Source organism: Aphelocoma coerulescens, chromosome 14 (assembly GCF_041296385.1).
Source record: "Aphelocoma coerulescens isolate FSJ_1873_10779 chromosome 14, UR_Acoe_1.0, whole genome shotgun sequence".
In the NCBI taxonomy this organism is placed as follows: Eukaryota; Metazoa; Chordata; class Aves; order Passeriformes; family Corvidae; genus Aphelocoma; species Aphelocoma coerulescens.
Genome location: NC_091028.1, coordinates 15,350,329 through 15,372,600, shown reverse-complemented (window position 1 = coordinate 15,372,600; position 22,272 = coordinate 15,350,329). Strand labels below are relative to the sequence as shown.

Below are 22,272 nucleotides of genomic sequence, written 5' to 3'. Positions count from 1 at the left end.
CTTTGCTCTAATTCTATCGTTTTACTTTTATTTTTAACAGGGCTAAGTCTATTCATATAATGGATACACACGTCAGGAAAATGGCATGGTTGTTGGACAATGATCAATATTTGGAAAAAACTGGGTGAGGAAACTGTTACAAAATCTAGTTGGGGCTTCATATGTAGATAGAAAATAAGTTAAAGTTCATGTAAACTGTGTACTATGTCCCTTCAAAACATCCTATATTAAATTAATGCTTCAACAACTGTCAAAGTATAAAACCATTCCTACAGAAAAAACTTGAAATTACTTTATGACAGTACAGGAATATTATAAGTAATGAATTGCTCTCATAAAATTATTGTCTTGTAGGTTGACAAAATGCCATCTACAGGGTGATTGTCCACCAAGGCAAGATTTTGCTGTGCCTCATCTAGGACCAGATAATGGATTGCTGGGAAAACATACCAGCAAGACACAAGATGTGCTGGTAGGTGACTTATTCTACAAAATGGAGCAGCTAGTACAGTAATGCATACCCACTATAAATTCAGAGTGGGAAACAAATAAACTGATAGGCAACTAATATGCTTCCTTACATACATTTGCATATATACCCAGACAGTTTGATAGACATAATTACTGATGTCATTAAACTACGTGTAGTCTCCCTGCAGAGGTGAATCAGTCTGTGAACAAATGAGGTAAAACAATAAATGAGATCAACTGTTGATAACTGCATTTTTCTTCAGAAAGGCAGGAGCCAATATATATCACTTCAAACTGAGTCGTGTTTGGGAACGCTGATTTTTATTCCTCTCTGGTAAATCACTGGGGTATTTATTTTAATTCTTTTATTGAACTCTCCTATTTCTTGTCTTAATTCCCCTCTGATCTAAACTAAGCTTTTTTTTCCTTCCTTTAGCTCACAATCTGGGGGTATTGTGAAAGCTTCTTTTTCTTGTATCCCACATTCAAAAAAGTATTCCAGTACATAAAATTATGTTCTTGGACATGCACTGCCCAGCAGCAACTTTCCTTACTACTTACACTTTTGTCACATTTAAGCAGCACATGTAGTTTCTCATACTGCGTGTAATTTTTTCTCTCTTGATCTGTAGAGAGGAGAAATGAAGAAAACACAGTCTCAAAAGGTGCAAACAACAGAAGAATGGATAAGAAACTACAGTTTAGAATCCTTGCAATTAACATTCGAGTATCTGGTAAATGAAGGCAGTATTATTTTGTAAGTACAACGCTGCCTTTTCTCTAGTCAGTCATAACTTGTGTGCATCTCTGATGTTAATCATGCATAGTGCTCCAGGAATTCAGGAAATGGTGTTGAAGAGATGGAGTTTACAGAGGAGACCGTTACCGATTTTGAATCCAGAATTTCTGAGTAAGTGTCTATCCTGTTTACTATTTTGATGTGTAACTGATTCTGTATCTCCATTACTGCAGGCACCGCCTTAAATCTTAATTTTTTATCTCTGGCTGCCTATCTCAACATTAAATCCTTTCTGCTGAGAGAGTAAGGGATAATTGTATGTCACTACAACTGAGGTTTGGGCTTTTTTAAGGAATATCCTTATCAACCAGGTGTTGATGTGAAGCAGTTTGCTCATTTTAGAAAAGCAGCCAGTGAATGGTCAGGTTTCCATATGTAACACTGTGTAGTTGGGGATTATACTTAGTGTGACTTGGATTAGTTTCAAGTCATGGATGCAGTCATGACGTGGAAGTTGAAAGTTTTCTAAGTGAATTTTAAATGTATAAAATCAAGAATACCTAAATAATTTAATTTATAGGTTCAATAAGCTGTAGAATAATCATAATATTTTTGCTGGTCTTCACAATTGATAGGAGTGGTGGCATTTCAGCATACCTCACTGTGCCAGGCTTTTATAAAACAGAAGCAACTTCTCTGTTTTGAAAAAGCAAAAAGGGTTTTCCCCTTTATAATGTTGGTTTAAACTTTCTGTTTGCCAACTTGTAAACACTATGTGCATGGAATTAAAAATAAGTTGGTTAAAGTAAAACCATTTTAGAGGACAGGAAGCACTTAGCTTCACCTCAAGCTATAACTATTTTGATATTAAACTGTTAGAAGTTGTGGTGCTTTAGGGGAAGAAGTATTTAATTGGTTAGCCCTGCAACGACCAGTTGTATAAGGGCATATTTAACATATTTTAAAATATCTTTATCACAGATTTTGCATCTGTGAGAAAAGGGATGTGATGAAGACAGATGGTTGATTGTTACATTGAAACCCAGTGTGAGAGGATGCAGTAGCTAAATGTGTGCTCTGCCTTTTGTCAGAGTGATTGAACTCTATCAGCACCGAATTCAGTGGCTGTTGCAGGACAGCAGAAAGGTAACTTGAACTTTGCAGTATAGTTTTAGAATGGAACTCTATATGGCATTAAAGATTACATTCACTTTTGAACGCTAGTGAAAAGTGGCTTTCAGAAAGCCTTTCTATTTTCCTTATTTACTACAAGTTCCACATCATATGCAGTGATATTGACAGGGGATTGTATTTCCTGATCTTTCATTGGTATGCAGTTTTCTGCTTTCTAGATTCAGTCTTTGTCTTTGCAGTCTTAGTCATCAGGTCCCCTCAGCACAATTTAAATGGGAGCAGACAATGCTGAGCTTAACCTCTGCCTGGAGTGGAGCTGTCTTGTAGTTCATTGTGCCCAGTCTTGCACAGCTGGTTCATCACACTGTGCCTGGCAGTGCTAATGCTCAGGATGTAAATCCCTCTCAAAGGGAATAGAGAAAGGAGCAGCATTCCAAAATCTGGTTTCCACAAAGTTGCTTGATTTAGTCTGAAGGAAATGCTGTAGACAAAGTTATTTTTCATTTATCCTCTCAATTAATGGATAGGTTATCTTGGGAAGGAGGTGATATGATTCACTGGTAAGGATTAACTGGGAGCCAGTAGGACTCTCTTTTTTTCTTTTTTTTTTTCCTCCTTGATTTTGTCACTGTGTTATCTTTGTGCTAAAAAGTTTAAAATTAAAATAAATACCTAATACTTAATTTTAAAATGGTGTTGTGCAGCATAAGCAGTAAAATTATTAAACTGTAGATAAGCTCATATTTACAGTGACCTTTCTCTTTTAAGGTGTTTGGTGTTATAAAAGGAACTAAAGTTGGACTTTTGGTTGATGTGTCTCATTTGAGTTATGGACCTAGACTACTGGATTTTCAGAAGAACCTTTTGGTAAGTAATAATAATAAAGCAAATTTTGCCAATTTTAACATACTAATCAAGCTTTTCTGGAACTAGAAGCCAGGAACCAAATAGAAAAAAATCTGCTTAAAATCCTAATATACAATAGAAAAGAAATTTTCTGTTGTAGAAAAGTATGCTCCAAATGTCTTTGAAAATGTAGTATTTGTTAATGTCCAGATCAAAACAAATCCAGTATATACTTCAAAATATTAAGGGAAGTGTTATTGTTGAAGTTTCTCAATTCTGTCAGCATTCTCTATGGAATAAACTTGCCTAACAAAAGCAGCTGTAAGAGGTAGAGCCAAGCTGTACATAGAGCTATTTATAGTAAATATAGTTTCTTTTAACTTTACATTTTGTCACAGTAAGGCCCACTTCACAATTTTGTCAGAACCCTGGTGAATTAATAACTTTCTGTGTACTCAGAAGAAACTTGTCCTTTATTGTGCTCTTTGTTTTTAGAAAACTTTTGTAGTAAGGAAGGAAGATACAATGTAGCTGCTTTCGTGTCTAAAATTGACACTTGGTACAATTCAGTTTCCCACATTCAGGATTTATTTACCATCAGTTTGTATTATTTGTGGTTTTTCATTTGTGTGTTTCAAATAAAACTCCTTCAAGAAAACTCAGTTTCCACAAACTCAGTCTGGTTTGCTTAGCCTGAATATCTGAGCTGTCTGTGATTATGTGCTAACCATTTTTAGAAATTGCTTGGTTGGTGATTATGTGCATTCTAGATCACTGCTGTTTCATGTGGTCATCAGCTGAAGAGAAAAACTGATACCAATACAACAAATACCCCTGCCTCCTGCCCCATTAACAAATTAATTGGAATGCCATAAGTTTGCAGGTTTTGTCTCTATCCTTACCAAATATTTGAATCTCTATGAGCTTTTCTTGGAAGCTGTTTTTAGTGGCAGATGAAAAAATTGCTGGAACTATTTCTAGAAAATTACTATTTTTAGTCTTTTACATGATAACCCTACCAGAAGCAGCATGGATAGTAATGCATTCATAATTTTTTATTTATTAGTGCTTAATGGATGAACAGCTTTGTTATAAGAAGCAATTGTACTGCCTCTCATTCAGTACAGAAATTTCACCACTGTGGGAGAGTCCAAAAACCATCAATGTTCATGTGTAAGTTAATTTCTCTGAAAAATAAAGGTATTTCAAACAAGGCCTCCATTTAATTTGAGCAATCTCTAATATTGTAGGTAGTAGTGGTTTTTAAGAGGGGAGAAAATGAATTTGATCATGTGATCAGTGGTTTCAAGATGGTTTTCATATATAGAATATCTTAGCTGCTCCTGTGGTTTGTAGTAATCTTTGTGGTCTATCTTATTTAGCACCTGCACGTGTTCTTTTTCTTTTCTCCCCTCTCCTAGGCTACATGAAGCAAGACAGTGGATACAAGAGCTGGAGCCTGGTCGAGGCTGCAATTTGCTGAAAGCCTTGAGGCATGTCCTCACGATGAAAGAACTGAATTCCTTGGTTCTTATTGTAGGAAGCTGGTAAGTTTATTATGTCTTGACAACCAGATTTAACTTGGATACAGGATTGGTACAAGAAACTGAACTTAATACAAAAATAAATAGAAAATTTAAGATCCAAGTTTTACCTATTTTTAGTTTATACCTTTGAATGCCTTTATTTCTTCCCTTTCTTACTATTTATTAATCTACTCTTTTGTGGTATGAAGCTATGTTTTTCCTTTGAAGATCACTTATCACAGTAATCTATTGAGAGCCTGCTAGCTATAATTTTACATCAGTTAAGTGTCATTAAGGATGTCACTGAAAGAGTCCACACCTGTAGGAAGATTAGAGGATAAGATAGATTTTGCTGTAAAATAGCATTGAGCATTCAAAGATTGTGTTCTCTCTGTGATCTTAGTAGTGCTGATGGAGAACTTAAAATGTCTGATTAAATAAATGAAACCAGATGAGGTTATGTAAGTTATGGACTTAAATTCTGCAGTTCTACTGTCATAATTTGAAAATTGCAATATTGGAGTTGGGATTACAAGGAAAAGACTACAATAAGGATTCTGGGAGTGTTACCTTACCCCTAGTTTACTAACTGTATTTTATTTTAAATGTGCAAAAAGGGATGGTGTTACTTTGGCAAGATTGATACTTAGGGTAATTGAACTTAAATTTCAGGTAACTTGTTGAACACACAGTATTGATTAAAAGGTTCCAAGTTTTCTGCTCTGAACAGAAAACAGAGGTTTATACTGTGAAAAATTCCTTAATTTCTGTCCCTGGCAGAAGCGTAGCTGGAAGGAAAGGTTTTTACTAGCCATCAGAACTCAGGAAATGAAAGCTCTGTGGGCCACTAAGTTCTAAACATAAGACAAAGTTTTACTTTTTTGGTGCCTTTGGAAACAGAGGACATCCTTACATACCAGAGTTGAAAGGTTTTCTATCACAGGGGCCACAATTGGTGAATTTAGCTTCCAGGGCTAGCAGGGAATACTTCAGAACATTTCAATCACAAGCTGTTATGAATGGGAACAGGATCTTGGTGGGTTATCATTCAGGGTTTCAGGACAGAACCAAACTCCAGTAGTGACACCTCAGTAATGATTGAAAGAGGGAGAGAAGGTCCCTCCAAAAGCATGGTAGTGCAAAATAACTAAATATTTCCCATGATTTATTATTTCTTTCCCAGGGTTTTTTCCATGTCTTCTTCAGTATAGCCTTTTTTCCCATTTGATTACTGCCATTGTTAATATCCTTTTTTTTTTACTTTTTTTAATCAGCCCTGATCAGTCTTTTGAAATATTATGTGATTATGCTCAGCAGTGTACACTGGGGAGAAAACTGCAGATTCACACTGTTACATATGATTGCAGCAACCCTGCTTCTCTGGTAAGTAATTGTGTTAATATTTAACTTCCTTAAGTGTCCTGTCATTTTTTTTCCTATTCAGCTGTAATGCATTCTCTCATAAACTTGTAGGGAAGCTAACCTAGTCATTAGAGTTCTTGAATTAGTGTTGTATTCTCTTCAGAGAAGATTTGCACACATGGAAAAATTGTTTGGAGCATCATCTTGTAACTTTCTTTACTGAGTTAATTTTTCAGCCATATTAAAATGAGACTGGTGAGCAAATGATGGAAACAATTATTTCGGTTTTCTCACTATCTGTACCTCAAAGATTCTTTTTCTGTCTCTGCTGAGAACTGAATACCAACAACCCACATTATCAAAAGAGACCACCAAATCAAAGTAACTGTTTCTCTTCCTATTTTTATATGTAGGCAGTTCTAAAGAACCTTGCAGAAGCTGTAAGAGGCCGTTACCATTGCTACTCTTCCAAGGGAGAGGTAGGTGACAGGCAGAGGTGTAAAGCATTTTTCTCTCTTTCTGATGATTCTTCACTTTGAGAAGGTAAAATAATTATCACCTGAGTAGAGATTGATAGTAGGATTTGGTGCTGAAAGTCTCGGTCACAGAAATGCTGAGGATGTGGTCAATAAACCTGTGGTTAATTCTTTCTGCAACTGAAAACATTTCCTTAAAGTGCAATAAATTTTGCAGTTACTGTTTACTGACTGACAGCTGATAAAAGCAGTGGCTTACTGTAGAATGATTCAAAGTAATAAAGTAATATCTTGTTTATAAAGGATTACTAATTCATATGCAGTGCATTAGATACATTTATACCCAATTCTGCTATGCCAGGCAGTCTTGTATTGATGTTTGCACAGTTAAGTAAGAAAGCTGGTTTCAGTTGGTGTTTGAACAGTACTTAACTTATTTTTCCCCATTTGTTTTTATAATTGCAGAATTTCGATAGCAGTGATTTTCATCTTCTCCTTCAGGAATCCCAGAAGGCTAAGGACCTACTCAAGAGCATCAAACAGACTTTTCAAAGAAGAGTTGGTGGCTTGCTTAGTAGTAAAACAGCAGCCGTATGTATCTTTTTATTTTCAGATGTACTTTGAATAATCAGGGTTAGAAATTTTAAGTGTTCACAATATGAAAAAAAATTGTATGATTAATCAGGTATTTTCATAAGTGAACTTTTAATATTCTGTATTGAACATCTCTTGTAAGAGCAAATTAAGAACCAAATCTGTAAAGAAGACATTTTGCTGAACAGTCTCCAAAATGCATGAAAAGAACATTGTCCTATGATCATAATGGGAATCTAAGAGGATCACTAGCCTAACTCTATGCAGGATCATTTAAATGAAGTTCCAGCAGTCCTTTAAATTGGTGAAAAGATACTTACTCCCATGTGATTTGGATGGACATTTAAATCCACTGCAAACTTATATTATCCTAAAACTTACAAGAGCTTTTCTTGAAATCCATTTTAGGTTTCCACAGCATTTGCAAGTACAGCACCTTCCAGCTTCTTCCCAAAGCCTCCAAAGCACAAAGGACCATTAGTTATTCAAACACGAGGCATCCTGGCCAAAACCTCAGCAGACTGGTTAAAGACATATGGATTGAAAGGTAGCACAGAAAGAAAAGCTTAACAGGTATGAAACATGAATTAAAGAGAGAGTGTGTGTTTTATTTAATGTATTTGTTTCTTCCTATAGCTAAAAAGTTAGACCTTTATCAAGTTTTGGCTCCCAATGCTTTCTCTCCTGTGGAAGATTTTGTACCTATTCTTAAAAAAAGAGTATCATCAACTCTACATGAGGCAAGTGATGAGGAATTTTTTTCCTGGATTTGTGGGGTTTTTTTTCTTTCTATTGCTACATTTTTCTAATTAAAATCAGTACTTTATAAGGTAGCTGAAATTTTACAGGCTGAAATTTGAGTCACAGATTCAAATCAAATACTTAGGTCATTCTTAAGAATGGCTCAGGAAGAAATTCCATGTTAGTCTGTCTTATGTTGGGTTCTGTTAAACAGTTAACACTATTTATCCTTCTAGAAAGTGATGATGCAGTTTGAATGGTATGATGGAACTGTGAAAAATATCCATGTTGACCTGCCAGTATTGTACAGCTATCAGGTGAGTTGTCTGTCATGATGTGGCCTTGTCAGGGCTAGGCTACCATCTAATTATTCCTCATTAATTGTCTTGTTAGCTAAGTACTGCAGGGATTCATGTGCAGACAGCTGTCCATGAAGGTCTGCAGCCACTGGAATTCTTACAGGAAGCAGTGATTCTTGAGGATTTCCTCCTAGATCAGAATGCAGGTCATCAGAGAGTGGGACAAGTTGAATAAAAGAGAAGCTGTTTGGGGATACTAGCAGCCAGGGTTTGCTATGTAGGTCTGTCAGTCCTTTTTCTTTCCCACTTCACTAGCAGTCCTGACAAAGGGCTATGGGAATGTTTCCAGGCAGGGCAAATAATTCATTAAAGTGGGATTGATGAGAAGTCTGTGGAACTCTACAGCCAGACCAAAAGGAGAGTGTGAAGTGGCTGAAATGAAAGCAGCTTCTGTGGTTCCTGGCTCACTGGCAGATGCTTGTTTTATGCTCCAAAAGCATGTTAAATTATAGCTTTATTTCCAAGTTCAGTGCCCTTTTCTAGCTTGACATGCCCTCATATAACACCTACATATACTTGGAAAGGTTGTGGTGTGTAGAGTTTGGACAAATTACCTTAGTATCAAATTGATACTGTGTTAAAGAATTACATGTGTTTGAGAATATTGTGTTTATGTTAAATGATGTGTTCTGTTATGAACACTGCCTAAAAATGCTATTGAAGAAAGGGTAAGCTTGCAAAAACTGTATTTTTAAAGCTTTTTTTTTTTTCTTTTCTTGATATGCCTGACCACTGTTTTGGGATGTGCTAGCAAGAGGAAAAGTGGAGATACAGACCTTTAGATTCTTTGTTGCTTTTTTATCACTGTATGTTTTTTTCATGGACTGTGTACTCATATCTGTACTAAGAATGAAATGTCACTGTCTAAATGAATGAAAATCTTTTTATTTTTTCATTACTGTGGTATGGTATTTCTTTATTAAGCATTTGGCAATAAAAGACTTGAACTATTTATTTTTAATATAAATTTTCTTTATTTGTGCATAGAAAATCCTTGCTAAAATGGTAAGAATCTATGAGAAACGAATTGACTGGCTGTCTGTTGCTAGCAGAAGAATATGGGGAAGTGTTTGTGAAAGAAGGTATTTTATTTTTTTGTCAGGTTTGAAGCTTTAATGTGTTTGAGAACAATGTTCATTTATGTTTTGTCTGAGGCCTTACTCAACCTCAAATGCACATTTGCTCTTTTTTACAAGCCTTGAATATGAAGTTTCAGACAAAAGGAAGGTAGCTGAGGCCCCAGTTACCTGAGATTTTCTTGCTCATTGGTTAAGGACTGAATTAACCCATCTGGCCACTGTATTGTGCTGGCAACTCACATCCCACTGACTGTCCATCTCATCTGTGGGTCTTTTCAATATTACTGCTCACAAATTATCCCATCCATTACCCAACCATCCTGCATTGTCTCTGCAAGCAAGACTTCAAACTGACCATGCTGAGAATCTCATCATTAACAGTTTTCTCAAAACAAGTAATGTGCTAGGTTTCATCAGTCAGTCCATACCTGAGCAACCACTCTGGCACTGACATGCTGAGAGAAAGCTTCTCCATTTGTCTTTGGAGCAATATTCCATGTTCTGGAATGATGGCTGGGGAAAGGACAGTGGCCTGTCCAACAACTTCTCCTTGCTGGCAAACATCCACACTTTCCAGGAGGGTTTTAGATACTCAAGTACAGAGAAGGAGGAGGACCTGTTTGGGGTTCAGCAGCCATTATGGCACTACAAGTCACCAGTACCCTGATTATTCCATAGTTTAGGGAAGATAGAAGTTTCCATTACTGTTACTTTTTTTCTTTTTTAAATCTCACCTAATGTTTTGCAGATTTTTTTTAAATATAGATTCAGTGTTTATACATTTTGATACATAGGTAGCAGATACTTTCCCTGACAAGTTAGAGTGCACTGAAGATAAGAATGCATTATTACATAAGACTTTTTTCTTTTTTTTAATGAAAAACATATTTCTTATATAGGGTGGTTATACTTGTTGATATATCAGCAACAAACTCTACCTACATTTCTCATATCCAACATTCTTTGCGACTTTTACTTGAGGAGCAAATGTCAAACAAGGATTACTTCAATATTATAGCGTAAGTAACTATTTAAGAGTCTTTTAAAATAATTGTAATGAGATTTTTCTTTTCCAGTGAATTTATTCTATCTTCTTCTTGTTCTAAACCATAATCTGAATACTAACTGCTGTTATCTTTCCATGAAAGATTTGGGAGTGACATTGTGCCTTGGCAGCAGGAACTGCTTCCTTCCCAACCAGAAAACTTAGAAAAGGCTTGGAGGTAGGATCAAATAATTATCCCATGTATGTGAATTTCACAGGTACCTTGAAATTAGATAGAACAGAGAAAAATTGTGAACAATTTAAAAAAATTATAAGTTTATCATATTATAAAAATAGGCTGCCATGTTCTACACTGATTGTTCATGGTGGTTTGCTGTGAAAATACCATTGTAAAGGTTAATACGCCTTGGTGAGTTTGTATTTCATATGTATACATTATATATATATGTACACAGATACAGAAGTGTCTGTAAAAACACTTCATGAACAGGTTACATGAAGAATTGAAAACTGCTTCAAATAAACTGGGATGTGAGAGCTAAACTATGGGGTTTTCCCACAGGCTTTGGAAAAAAGGTTTCTGTTTGTGGGGTCACACACTCTGTCTTCATTATACTTCTGGTTTCATTTCTATTTCTGTAAGTTCTATAATATTAATATTTTCCCACATAAAATTAAGAGAGGATTCTTTCCTCTTTATGCTCTGTATCTTACTTTAAAAACTGATTCGCCATGCTGGCAGTACAGAAACCAGAACAAATAATTTGGGCCATTATACAATTTGGTTTTGCCCTCTGTCATTTTCAAAAATTTTAGACTCCAGTGCAGTGTTATTTAAGATACTTAGTGCTATTTATGGCTTTAAGCAGAAACAGGAGCTTTTGTTTCTTCATTCTTTGAACTGTAAACATCTTGGTTTAGGTGGGTGTTGAGCTTGGAGTGCAAGGGCAGTAGAAATTTCTTGAGTGCACTCAGGAGAGCTGTGGAAGTTGACTTCAAAGACAAAGATAAACACAAATCACAGGGACTCTACCTGCTGGCTACTGGAATACCTGATCAGGAAACAGTGAGTGTCATCATAGGCAACTCTTCTCCAAGTTCCTATCAAAACTAATCTCAGCTTTATTTTTCTCTTTTTTTTCCTTATGGCTAGTCATCACAGTTCATTGGCAGAATGTTCCTTCTTTATATACCTAAGGCAGCACAACTGCCAGCATCCCAAACTTCCATTTCTGCAATTGCTAGTCATGTGTTGGAGGTAGTAATTATTAATTATGTGTGAAATATAGAAAATTCAAGATGTGCTTTTAGAATTCCTTTCCCACTCCAGCTCTGGACATCATTTCCCTGCCGATTTCTGAGTTTGAGCAAGCTGATTGTTTGTATTTTATTATTTCCTTAGGACTCATGGGAACAGAGACACAAATAATTTTCCAGTAGAACTCCATAGTACACAATGTAGAGACAGCTCCTATTTTTATCCCAATAATCCCTTGCTTGGATCCATGTTTGTAGTGTGTGCACTCCGGGGCCTTTTCTACATGTGTGCAGTGAGGTGTTTCCTGCTTTTGTTACCAAACCTCTGGAAATTCTGGGCAAACCTAAGAAACCATTAAAGCCCATTTGGCTGACAAGGAAACCAGGGGCAAATGGACAGTTCCATCCCTGCTTTGCTCCTGTGCACAGATAACTTGGTGTCCACAGTCTCTGTCTTTGGTTCCCAAACCTACCCCAGCTCACCTCTTGCCTGCAGTAGAGCTGTTGCCACTGCAACCAGCAGCAGTGACAATGGGTGTGTATCTGCAAGGATGGAGGAGGCACTGGGCTGCTCAGGGTATGCTCCTGTGCTGAATTGCTCCGATGGGGAGGATTTGTACATCAGTCAGGAACCAGTGGAGTGGATGGAAGCTTGTCTGAGGTAGAGGCTCACCACTGATGTTTCTTTTTTCTGTCTCACAGCACACAATCAGTGCTTACGTGGCTGAGGTTTGCAGAGGTTTTGATTTACAGCTCCATGTCTGTCTGTTCAGTGCAGTGAAGGGCACTGACTCCAGCAGGGTTATTCCAGCCCGCTACGCCACCCCAAGGGAAACTGCCAATGCTTTTAAAGAAATTGTGCAGGCAGCCAACGGGAGGTTTCACTGGTTTGGAGAAGCAGGTATGAGAAAAGGAAAGTCAGCACATGCTTCTTTTTCATTAATGAAAAAATATTTGTTAATGCTTTTTTATTCCCAAGTCGTTTACTTTTTTTAGGATATGCTAATTCTGTACTAGCACTGAGATATAAACACAGATTATAGTTTTATTGAGACTTTCAATCACATTGCAGAATATTATAATGCAGCCTTCATGAAGGAATTTGTTTGGGGTTTTTTTTCTATTTGAATTCACTATTTTCTGTTAACCTTTTTAAAGATGCTGATTTAAAATACAGGTTCTAATACGGAAGGTCCAGATGGTCAGGCTTGCTGGAAACAGAGGCTTTTTGATTCTTTGCATTGGTATTTAGCATGTTCTACAAATTGTTGTGCATTTTTAAAAATACTTATTTTGTACACTTTAAAAAAACCCATTCTAATTGGCATCTGTTTGATTATCAGGTATTTTTGAAAGTGATGATATTGCCAGTATTATATCTGAAATGGAAAAAGCAAAGAACTACTCCCAAAAGGTATGAATTACATAGAACTCTTTAAATTACATGTTTCTTCCTAAAAAATTTCAACAGTGTTTGTTCAGCTGACAATTCAGGAGATGGGACAAAACCCTTTTATGATGGGCAGGAATGTTCTAGAGTGTGAGAATAGTGACCATAGAGTAAACATGGACTGGAAAGCAGCTGTACAATAGCACTGCAGTGACTGCTGTTGGAGTAGCCATGATTCCTTACCAAATATAAGGAGTTTACAGTTCAAGTGATTCTCCTTTTTGTTGCCAATCCTGTGATGAATTCTTTTCAAGTAAATTAATTCTTCATCATAAGAAAGTTACATTTGTTAAATACAAATAAATAATACTACATTATTGTAAGTCTCAGTGTAGGGAGGGCTTGTCATTAGCATGGAACCTTTGTCAATTCTAAAACAAGTTGTTTTCTGAAGTGTACTGAGCTTGTAGGACTAGACTGTATCTCTCCATATTCCGTGCACATGACTTTTTTCCAAAGATACCCAACAGAATAACTGAGGCAGCATAGCCAGCCTGGCAGTGTGGGGGCTGTTTCTTATAAAAGTGTGCATAGAAAGAGATATGCAGTAAGAACCTTGTCCAGAGGGCTGAGCACCCTGTTGGATACAAGTCTGAATCACAAAAGTTGGACTTTTTTAAAAGAAGAGCTGGTGGCTATTCAATGACTGTTTAAAATATCTTGTTATCATTTCACAGTTGCATATACTTGGTTCACCATCTTCCGATTTGTCCTAGCCCTGGTCTATTTACACTGCTGCCTTTTGGTTTAGTCTGTTTGCCCAGAGCAGGAAGGGTTTCCATACAGTGTGTTTGAGCAAGCACAGCACAAAGGGATTTCTGTTCAGTTAGAGGTGTTAAGCATTATCAAACAGGAATTTTATTTATTATTATAGTAGTAAATACAAAATACTGTCTTTGAAATGTCATCTATTTAAATTCCATGTATATGAATTACTAAACAATGTGAATTTCCATTTCAGTGTGCATTCCTAGTGGAGTCCTTAAAGCAACGCTCAGTGAATCAGTCTGTGACACCCCTTACACCAGAAGGAAACTCAAATGTGTTTACAAAGAAGGAGAAAAAAAAGCCACAGAAGGTGCCATCTCCTAAACCCACAGCTGTGAGTCTGGCTAGAATGGTTTGAAATGGTCCAATTTTTAATATGCTGTGTGTTAATTAGAGATCCTACCCCGCTATTGGATGCTCCTCTTGGTGGGAGAAGTGCTCAGCTGAAAATCTGAAGGAATAAAAACAGCACTGTGATAGTACTTTGAATTTATGTTTGCATTCAAAAGGCTACATATCCCAAAAATGCATCTTACTAAGTAATTCATTATAATGGAACCACACTGTAGTATCAAAAGGTGTCTAAATAATCCTTCCTCTGACCTTAAAAAAATAATGTTTCATGGAAATAAAGGCAAAGCAGAAATGTGCTTTACCAAATTACATCTATTGTGCAAGTCCTTCTAGAAGGTACTGAGTTTTAGGGTGTTCTCCTCATTTACAGATGAGACAGCTGCAGCTCAGTAGCATGTCTTTGGCCTCACAGAGGGCCAGAATAAAACAAGAATAGGATTCAGCATTGGTTTCCTGCCTGCTGTGCTTATTTCCATGGAGTTACACTACTGAGTCCCTTGGGATTTTGCTGTTTCTTTGTGCATTTTGGCTGTGCATGTGTCTGCTTTGAGTAGGAGTGCACATGTGTAATATGCATAAAGGGCCAGTGCTTACTGGAATTTTCAGGTCTCATCTTTGAAATGGGAATGGCACTGTGGGTGTGGGAATGTAGGTGTGGGAATGTTGCAAAGGCTTTGTAGGTCTTCCAGGCTGTTATATCAAAAGTGGCATGTTCTCAACACCTCTTCACAAATGCAGGAGAAACCAATTACTCAGAGATGACAAGAGAACACAGTTATGCAGGGATTAAACTTGTAGAAGACTGGTACAGGATTGTCTGTAGATGTTTGGTGATATTTATAGTAGAGCTGTATGTTAAATTAGATGTCAGTTGCTTGAAGGCTCAGTGTCACAGCAAGTCTTATTCTACAGTAGGGTTAAACAAGTGCTGCTGTTGCTTAGCAGACTGCTCAGCCCCTAGAGGGATAAGCCAAACCTAAAGGAGAAATTACTGGTGTCAGCACTAGATTTCCAATATTCAGTAAGATGCAGAGGAAGATACTAAATATTGTATTCTGTAAAGCAAGGCCATTACCATACTAGACTGCTGGCAAAAATGGTCCAAACTCCTCTCCCTGTAGATGTTAGTTGTCAGGTTTATGGCAGCAGATGATATTGGCAAGGTAATTAAAACAGAGCAATTAGAGTTACTTAACCCAGCAAGAAACTGCAAATTAATGTGTTGTCATGGCAGTCTGTGGATTTGTCAAAGCCAGAGTAAAGCAGGAATTAAAGTATAAAGAAGGATAGTTCCAGGATAGAATAATGCAGTTATGATCCAGCTGAAACACTTTTTACATTTATTTTTTTGTTATTGAAGGTGCTTAAGGATGTTAAAGACAACCATGGTGCAGAGAGAAACACTCCTGGAAGAGTCCCGGCATGGCGTCCTCCTAGTGCCAAAGCAGGAATTCCACCTGGTCTGTATGGATTAGGGGCTTTTTGTCTTCAGTTTCTTCTGGGTGTTGCTTAAAAGACAGTATTTAAATTAGAGGCTTAAATTAAGTTTTTAGAAGCACCTGGAATTGTAATCTTTAATCAGATTTATAGGAAACATCGTGCTTGTTTTGGAATTTCTTTGGAATGAGTTTTAGCTGTAATTTGTCTTGTTTGCTTCTGCACTGTGCAAGGAAGGAACTCAGCACAGCTGTACAATGATTTCCAGGTCCTAGGATTGAATACCTGACCTTTATCAGGAAATGTCAAATGTGTGTGATGGAAAGTAGAACCCCCCTGTGTTCCATACCTGAGGCCATAAGACTCAGCAATTCAGAGATCTCTTATGTCATTAGTTCAATATATACATTGTCACTAATTCTGTTAGATCCCATTTTAATTAATATGCTGTTCCACTTGGTTTATTTATGATCTAGTCATGAAGGCAAAGTACAACACCGGTGTCAGTTTGTCTGAACTGCTGACTCTTCCAACTGCTCCTGGTGTATGAAAAGCTCTTAAACTGATTTCAGTTACTGTTGGTCCCTTAAAGCCCAATTCATTTCTCCTCCATTTTTTTGTGATTTTCCTGTGTTTTTTCTTTGTATGTTTGCTAACATCTGCAATTTATTTTTCTTTACATTAAATTTGAGTCTTCAAATCTACTGAGGTTGATATGTGGCAGTGTTTACAAATCTGGATTCATTTTTGAATCTGAGGTGCTTTATACAAAGTAAATTGGTTTCTCCAGCAAGTATCATGCTTGTTCAAACCCCTAATTTTTTCAAACTAACTCCTGTGACATTCTTCCTGATGATAATTTATATATTTGTAAAGGTTTGTTTCCATTTCTATGAAAGCCTCCTAAGTTGTGCTGTAATATGATTTTTCTTAATCAGTATCTAAGAAAATTAAGCATTTATAATTCTGGTAATAGGAATATATGAAGAGAAGAACAGAGTTCAGCTCTTCTCATGTAAGAGTTTTATCCAGCTGAACTAAGTTAATGGGGGTTTTTTATCTGTTATCTACTTGTAGCACAAAGAGCAAAAGAATGGCCTCAGACTGAGAATAAAGGAAAGCACAAACCAAGGAAGCAACCAGAGCTTTCTGTGTCTGTATTTTACATTGATGAAGGAAGAAGTGTGGGTATGTGTTATCAGGATAGGATGGGTGAAGCCCTTTTCTTATCAGCACTTCTATTATAAAACTGGCAGTATGATAAGTCACTGATAACCAGTGTGCTTTAAACAGTGAGTGGAAGAGAGTTTCACTTAGCAACTAGTGGTAAGGATTTTTAGTTTGGGTGCAGGTGGGTGCCTCTTTTTGCCTTTTTTTTTGGGGGGGGGGGGGTTTCTTTTGTAAAGTCCTTTGCGATCTTTTGGTCACAGGTGCTCCAAGGAAAAGTGCTGTGATTATGATATAGATGATTACAGGACATTGGGTTTGGAATTTTTTGAAGGTGACAATTTTTAAAAATAAGTGATTTTTTAGCTACTTTGTTTATTCCTTAAATAGGTACAGTATATCAGAAGTATCCAAAGGCAAAGTGCATAAGAAAATCTGTTTCCTCTGTCGCATTGCCAGAGGAAGAGGAAATCTGTTCAAGCAAAGAGGTATTTTTCTCCTTATTAATTAATTGCCATTTCAGAACTATCCCTCTGAATTAATGTAAACATTAATTGTGATTCTGCACAATGTCTTATTGCTTAAACTGTTCTAATATTTGCCAACAATCTGTTGCTCTATTTGTTTGTCTTACAAGTGGCTGAGCAAGTACAGTATTAAAAAACTTAAACTGGAATTGCCCAGACTGATGTTTGGTCCAGGCTGTACCCACCAGAAGAAAACTGTGGAGTCTCTGCACAAGAAAGTATCAGCAAAATACTGTTCCATCTTCCCCAGTGCAGAAATCAATGTAGGTTTTGCAGATGTCAGGTACCTACATTATTGAAAGGCCTTGTGTAGTGAATGTTGATTGATGTTTCTGGCTTTCTAGTGTGACATTCTCTCCACTCTTCCCTGTTCTTTCTAAATCATACTTCCAGTAGAAAGCTGGAGAAGGTCTTTTATTCACCACAAAGAGCCATTGAGTATGTTTGAAGTCCAAACTGCATGTTCTTTAGAATGTGCAGCATCTCCTCTGCTCATACAGTATGAAAATAATTTTTGAAATTTAAGTAAAACTTTTCAAAATCATGCATGAGTTGAAACTGGGAGAATGTTGGATCTTGGTTGTTTCAGTTTGTGTAATGACTGGAGAGAAGCATAGACAGTTAAATGCAAGCAACAGTCACTGAATTTTTCTTACCCTATTTCATAGATGTAAAGACAAAAAACTCCCTGATTTCTAATGCCAACATTCCATATGCAGCAGCTGAGCTCAGATTTCCTGAAGTAAGATGCTCTTGTACAAACTGAATTTTTCCAGGGGGTGGTGAAGCATCTGCAGTTCCACCCCAGAGAACTGGAAATCTACACAGAACAACTGGGGAAGGTGCTGCAGCGTTACATCCACAGAATGCAGTGGCTTCTCTCAGGTATTGGTGTGCCTCTGGCTTTCTGTAAAGCACAACTCAAATATACACAAAACCTTCTTGTCTGCTGTTTCTGGTAGAATAGATCTGAACATAAATCTGAACCTCCAGTAGGAATAAAGGTTCTCTGTCTTGCATTTCATTGAAATTTTAAAACTTGGTTTTGTGAATACAAGAGAATTCAGCATCTGTGCAGCTGATAAACATCTAGCTTGCTGTCAAATAGTTTTTGCTCTTTGTGTGTTCATGAATACAGAGCAGAGGCTTTCTATCAACAGCATATATACAGTAACATATACAAGCAAAATTAGCTTTTCTGCATGTTTTGCTAAGAATGTGCCCTGCTTAGAAGTTCAGCATCACTGCTGGTGAAGGGTATTTTGATCTCTCTGTTGCTCATAAAGATCTTTGTTGGGAAACAGTTTAATTTTTTGCTGGATTGTAAAGGAGTCACAAATTATTTAATGTGAGTTACCACAATTAGGTAGTAATTAATGCTTGATAGTGCTAGATTTGAAATGGCAGAAGACTTTTCTATTATTAACCTTTTAACTACCTAATTGCCACATAGATTAGACTTAATTATGTAGAAATGTGACCAGAATTACCCCTAAAATCTGAAGATTTACATTATGCTCAATAAAATAAGCCTATGGAATAACTCTTAATTAGTTTCAATGTTGTGGCCCAGGCAGCCGAAGATTGTTTGGTACCATTTTAGAAGCAAATGTCTGTGTTTTGATTGATACATCTGGTTCCATGGACCCATATTTGCCACCCATCACAAAAGAACTTACCTCCCTTATCTGGGAACAGCTGAGAAAAAATGAAGTCAGGTATGGTGAATGACTGATAAAGACTGAAATCTGCACTCATTATTATGTAATCAGATTGCTTAATAATTACAGTAATACACCACTGAAACACAATTCAAGTAATTATTATATGTTAGAGTATAATGTGCATGTGACAAGAACTGCTTTTTCTGTTGCTTTTACCAGTTTTTAGTTCTAAACTCTCTAAGATCTGAGCCTCTGCCATAGGCTGATGCTGTTTACCCTTTTAGGGTCAGCATTCCCATAGATTTTCTGTTCATGCAAAGTAAGATATGCTTTTTGACTCTTCCAAGGCTGAACATCTGAATCCAACACTAGGCTCTTGGACTGGAGGGGGACAGTGATTGGGTTTGGGTCTTTTTGCTGTTGGGTTTGTGTTTGGGTTTGGTTTTTTTTTAAAATTTTATTTATTTACTTATTTCGAAACTGGCTTATCCATAGTGACTCATTGCATTGGTTCGGGTTAAATGTTGTGGGTCATCTTTCTCCTCAGGTTTAACCTGCTGAGATTTGCAGAAAATACAGAGAGTTGGAAAGAGTATCTTGTAGAGGCAACTGATGAAATGTGCCATGATGCTGTGCAGTGGGCTTCCACATGCCATGCTCATGGCAACTCCTGCATCCTTGCAGCTTTACAGGTTGGTGTGCCACAGCTTGGAGAACACAGTGTGTCTTGTGGGGGTAAAACACTCCCACCTGACTGGTAATGTTCTAGGAAAATTATGTCAAAGTGTACAACCTTTTTATATGCAAATCATGGAACAGTTTGGAAATCAAGTCACTGTTTCTGGCCCCAGGGTTCATAGATACTTGAAATAATTGCTCATACTAAGTTTAAAAATAAAGTCAAATATCAATAGTTTTGTTAATATTTATGTTGAAAGAATACTGGAGAGGGAAGATAGCCAGGAGCTCAAAGTGATGTTTATGTACAGCTGTGGCTGTGGATTGTTGCTCTGACCCAAACAGGATTTTAAATAAGCAGTGTTTGTTGGAATCTCATGGGTTTTGAGAACAATTCTTGAACTTCAGTTACAAGTGAAGAAACTTTTATCGTATAAAAATACTCAGTGTAGAAATTACTAGTAATAATAACTTGAAACTGAACTTGCAATTTATGAGATTTAAAATTGAAATCAAAACAGAAATGTTGCCTTAATGAATGATTCTTCTTCCAGACATCCTTGCACAATCTCTGTATAAATGTTATGGCATTCATCATCAGTCAGGTCCAGTAGAGCTGTAAGCCATGTCTGTAATACAAAGATGTCCACTGAGTCAATTACTGGAGCAAATTTGCATAATATTCATTCAAGTCCTAGTGAGCCTGATTTTCAGACATTAAACATCTTTAACTCCCATAAAATATGATGTAAAAATCTTTTAAACCAGTTCATTTTCTTATTTCAGTGAGTCAGTTTTTGGCAATGCCCTGCTTATAAATATGTTGTCTTATGCTACAAATTATCTACTTAAATTTTCAAATTTATATCCTTGATCTCCTTCCTAATTAGTGAAAATGAAAAGACAAAACTAAATTGATTAATGATATGGCACATATAAAACTATCTTAAATCATTGGATGTTCGTTCTGAAGTATAACTTTCCATATAAATGTACCAATTATTTAAGTTTATTTTCTGCTTTTCAGAAGGCTCTCAGTTTCCAAGGTGTAGAGGCACTGTATCTGTTGACTGATGGGAAACCAGACACCAGTTGCAGTCTGATTTTGAAAGAAATTGGAAGACTGAGAAAGAAACAAGATATTAAAATCCACACCATTTCTTTTAGCTGTGCAGACAGGTATATGATACTTTTTAAGAACAGCAAAAAACCTCTTAAAATTACTACTTTATTTATTGTCAGAAGTCTGTGCTACCAAGATGGTACTGGGGAAGTTTGTTCTGACACAGGTAATTGCCACATGGCCTCCATTTCATACAGGAATTTATAATCATGGGCTCCAATCTATTTGTTTCAATGTAATATTTTTGAGGAGTTTTTAGAAATTCTTTTGCTGTTGCTTTCGGAGAAATAATTTTCATAATTAGCTTTCTACTTTGTACTAGCAGAGAAGCTGTAGAATTCCTCAAGAAGCTTGCTTCCCAAACAGGAGGGCGCTTCCACTGCAGTCCTGCAGGTGAAGATGGACAATTAGCAGCACACAGAATATTGACAGAGGGGCTGGATGATGAAGATGTATGTCCAATAAATCGGTTTCTTTTGTTTCATTGCAACTTAGTTCTTCATCAGTAGAGAAAGTTCATTTAAAAAAGAAAAATAATGAGAAAAAATAATACAAAACTTCTAAGGTATTTCACATTGAAACCAAAAGGAGAAATCTTACTATCTGTCTTTGCCTTTCTGCTAACTGCCTTGGTGAGGGTGCCCAAGCCCATGAAAGGAATACACAGGGCAATATAGGTTTTGAAAGAGAAGTAAAATATATATCATGTGTCTGGATGTGGGTTTTAAGCTATCTTTAGCTTTTACTGTGTCTTCTTGTCCTTGACATCTTGTGTTACATTTAATTGTAAAACCCTTGTACAGTGCTTAGCACATTAATTCTCCAGTGTGAGACCTCAGGGAGTGTCACAGCAGGAAATGTTACTGAACAGAACCAGGCTCAATCTAGGCTTACTCTGCTCTCTCCTTGTAAGACCAAGACCTTCTCTGCAAGTAGCTAGGAGTAGGGAAATTTAGAGATTAGGCTCAGTTAATTAAGTTGGTGAAAGAGAAAAAAATAGGTGCAAGTAAAGTTAACTATTTTAACTATGTTTCCAGGATCCAGTTTTCCCTTACTTTGAAGGAGATGATTTAAAGAAACTTACTCAAGAAGTAGCAAAAGCTCGAAGTTTCTTAAAGCAGGCAAAATCTTGGAGGTGAGTATTTATCAAGAATCTTTGTATTTGTTGTTTCATGGAATGAAGACAAGAATATCTGACTCCCAATGTCTTATATAAAAAATAGATCTGGAGAATTGTCTAGAATAGGAGTGAAGGACAATTAAATTGTATTGATCCTTATGTTTCTTGTTATCCTTCCTAACTGCCAATGCAGAACCAGAAAGCACCAATTCAGTAGGAATAGCAGGCAAAAGTACCTGCAAAAGCTTTAAAAAGCATTATACCTACTCGTTAAAGGTCACACAAGGACAGGGCTAAACAAAGACTCCGAGGTACTCTATGCCTCTGTGAAAAACTGCTGTAATTCTTTGGGGTTTGTTTTTCTTTCAAACAGATTATTGCTTGATAAATGGAA

General features: G+C 36.7%; 1 protein-coding gene across 2 annotated transcripts; it reads left to right on the top strand.

Moving 5' to 3' along the window:
- On the top strand, window positions 1–18,071 carry VWA3A (von Willebrand factor A domain containing 3A). 2 transcript variants are annotated; one of them, XM_069029518.1, is made up of 26 exons: window positions 1–124; window positions 355–472; window positions 1,104–1,205; window positions 1,299–1,381; window positions 2,302–2,356; window positions 3,113–3,211; window positions 4,257–4,363; window positions 4,612–4,737; window positions 5,991–6,099; window positions 6,492–6,557; window positions 7,020–7,145; window positions 7,557–7,695; window positions 7,785–7,888; window positions 8,126–8,206; window positions 9,236–9,330; window positions 10,227–10,346; window positions 10,476–10,550; window positions 11,255–11,399; window positions 12,293–12,491; window positions 12,934–13,004; window positions 14,002–14,142; window positions 15,523–15,622; window positions 16,677–16,787; window positions 17,157–17,254; window positions 17,404–17,556; window positions 18,013–18,071. In XM_069029518.1, the coding sequence occupies exons 1-26, from the start codon at window positions 60–62 to the stop codon at window positions 18,037–18,039; spliced, it is 2,715 nt and encodes a 904-aa protein (XP_068885619.1). In that variant the 5' UTR covers window positions 1–59; the 3' UTR covers window positions 18,040–18,071. The 2 variants fall into 2 exon arrangements, with proteins under 2 accessions (XP_068885619.1, XP_068885620.1); XM_069029519.1 differs by having other exon boundaries at window positions 17,962–18,061.
- The last annotated feature ends 4,201 nt before the right edge of the window (window positions 18,072–22,272 follow it).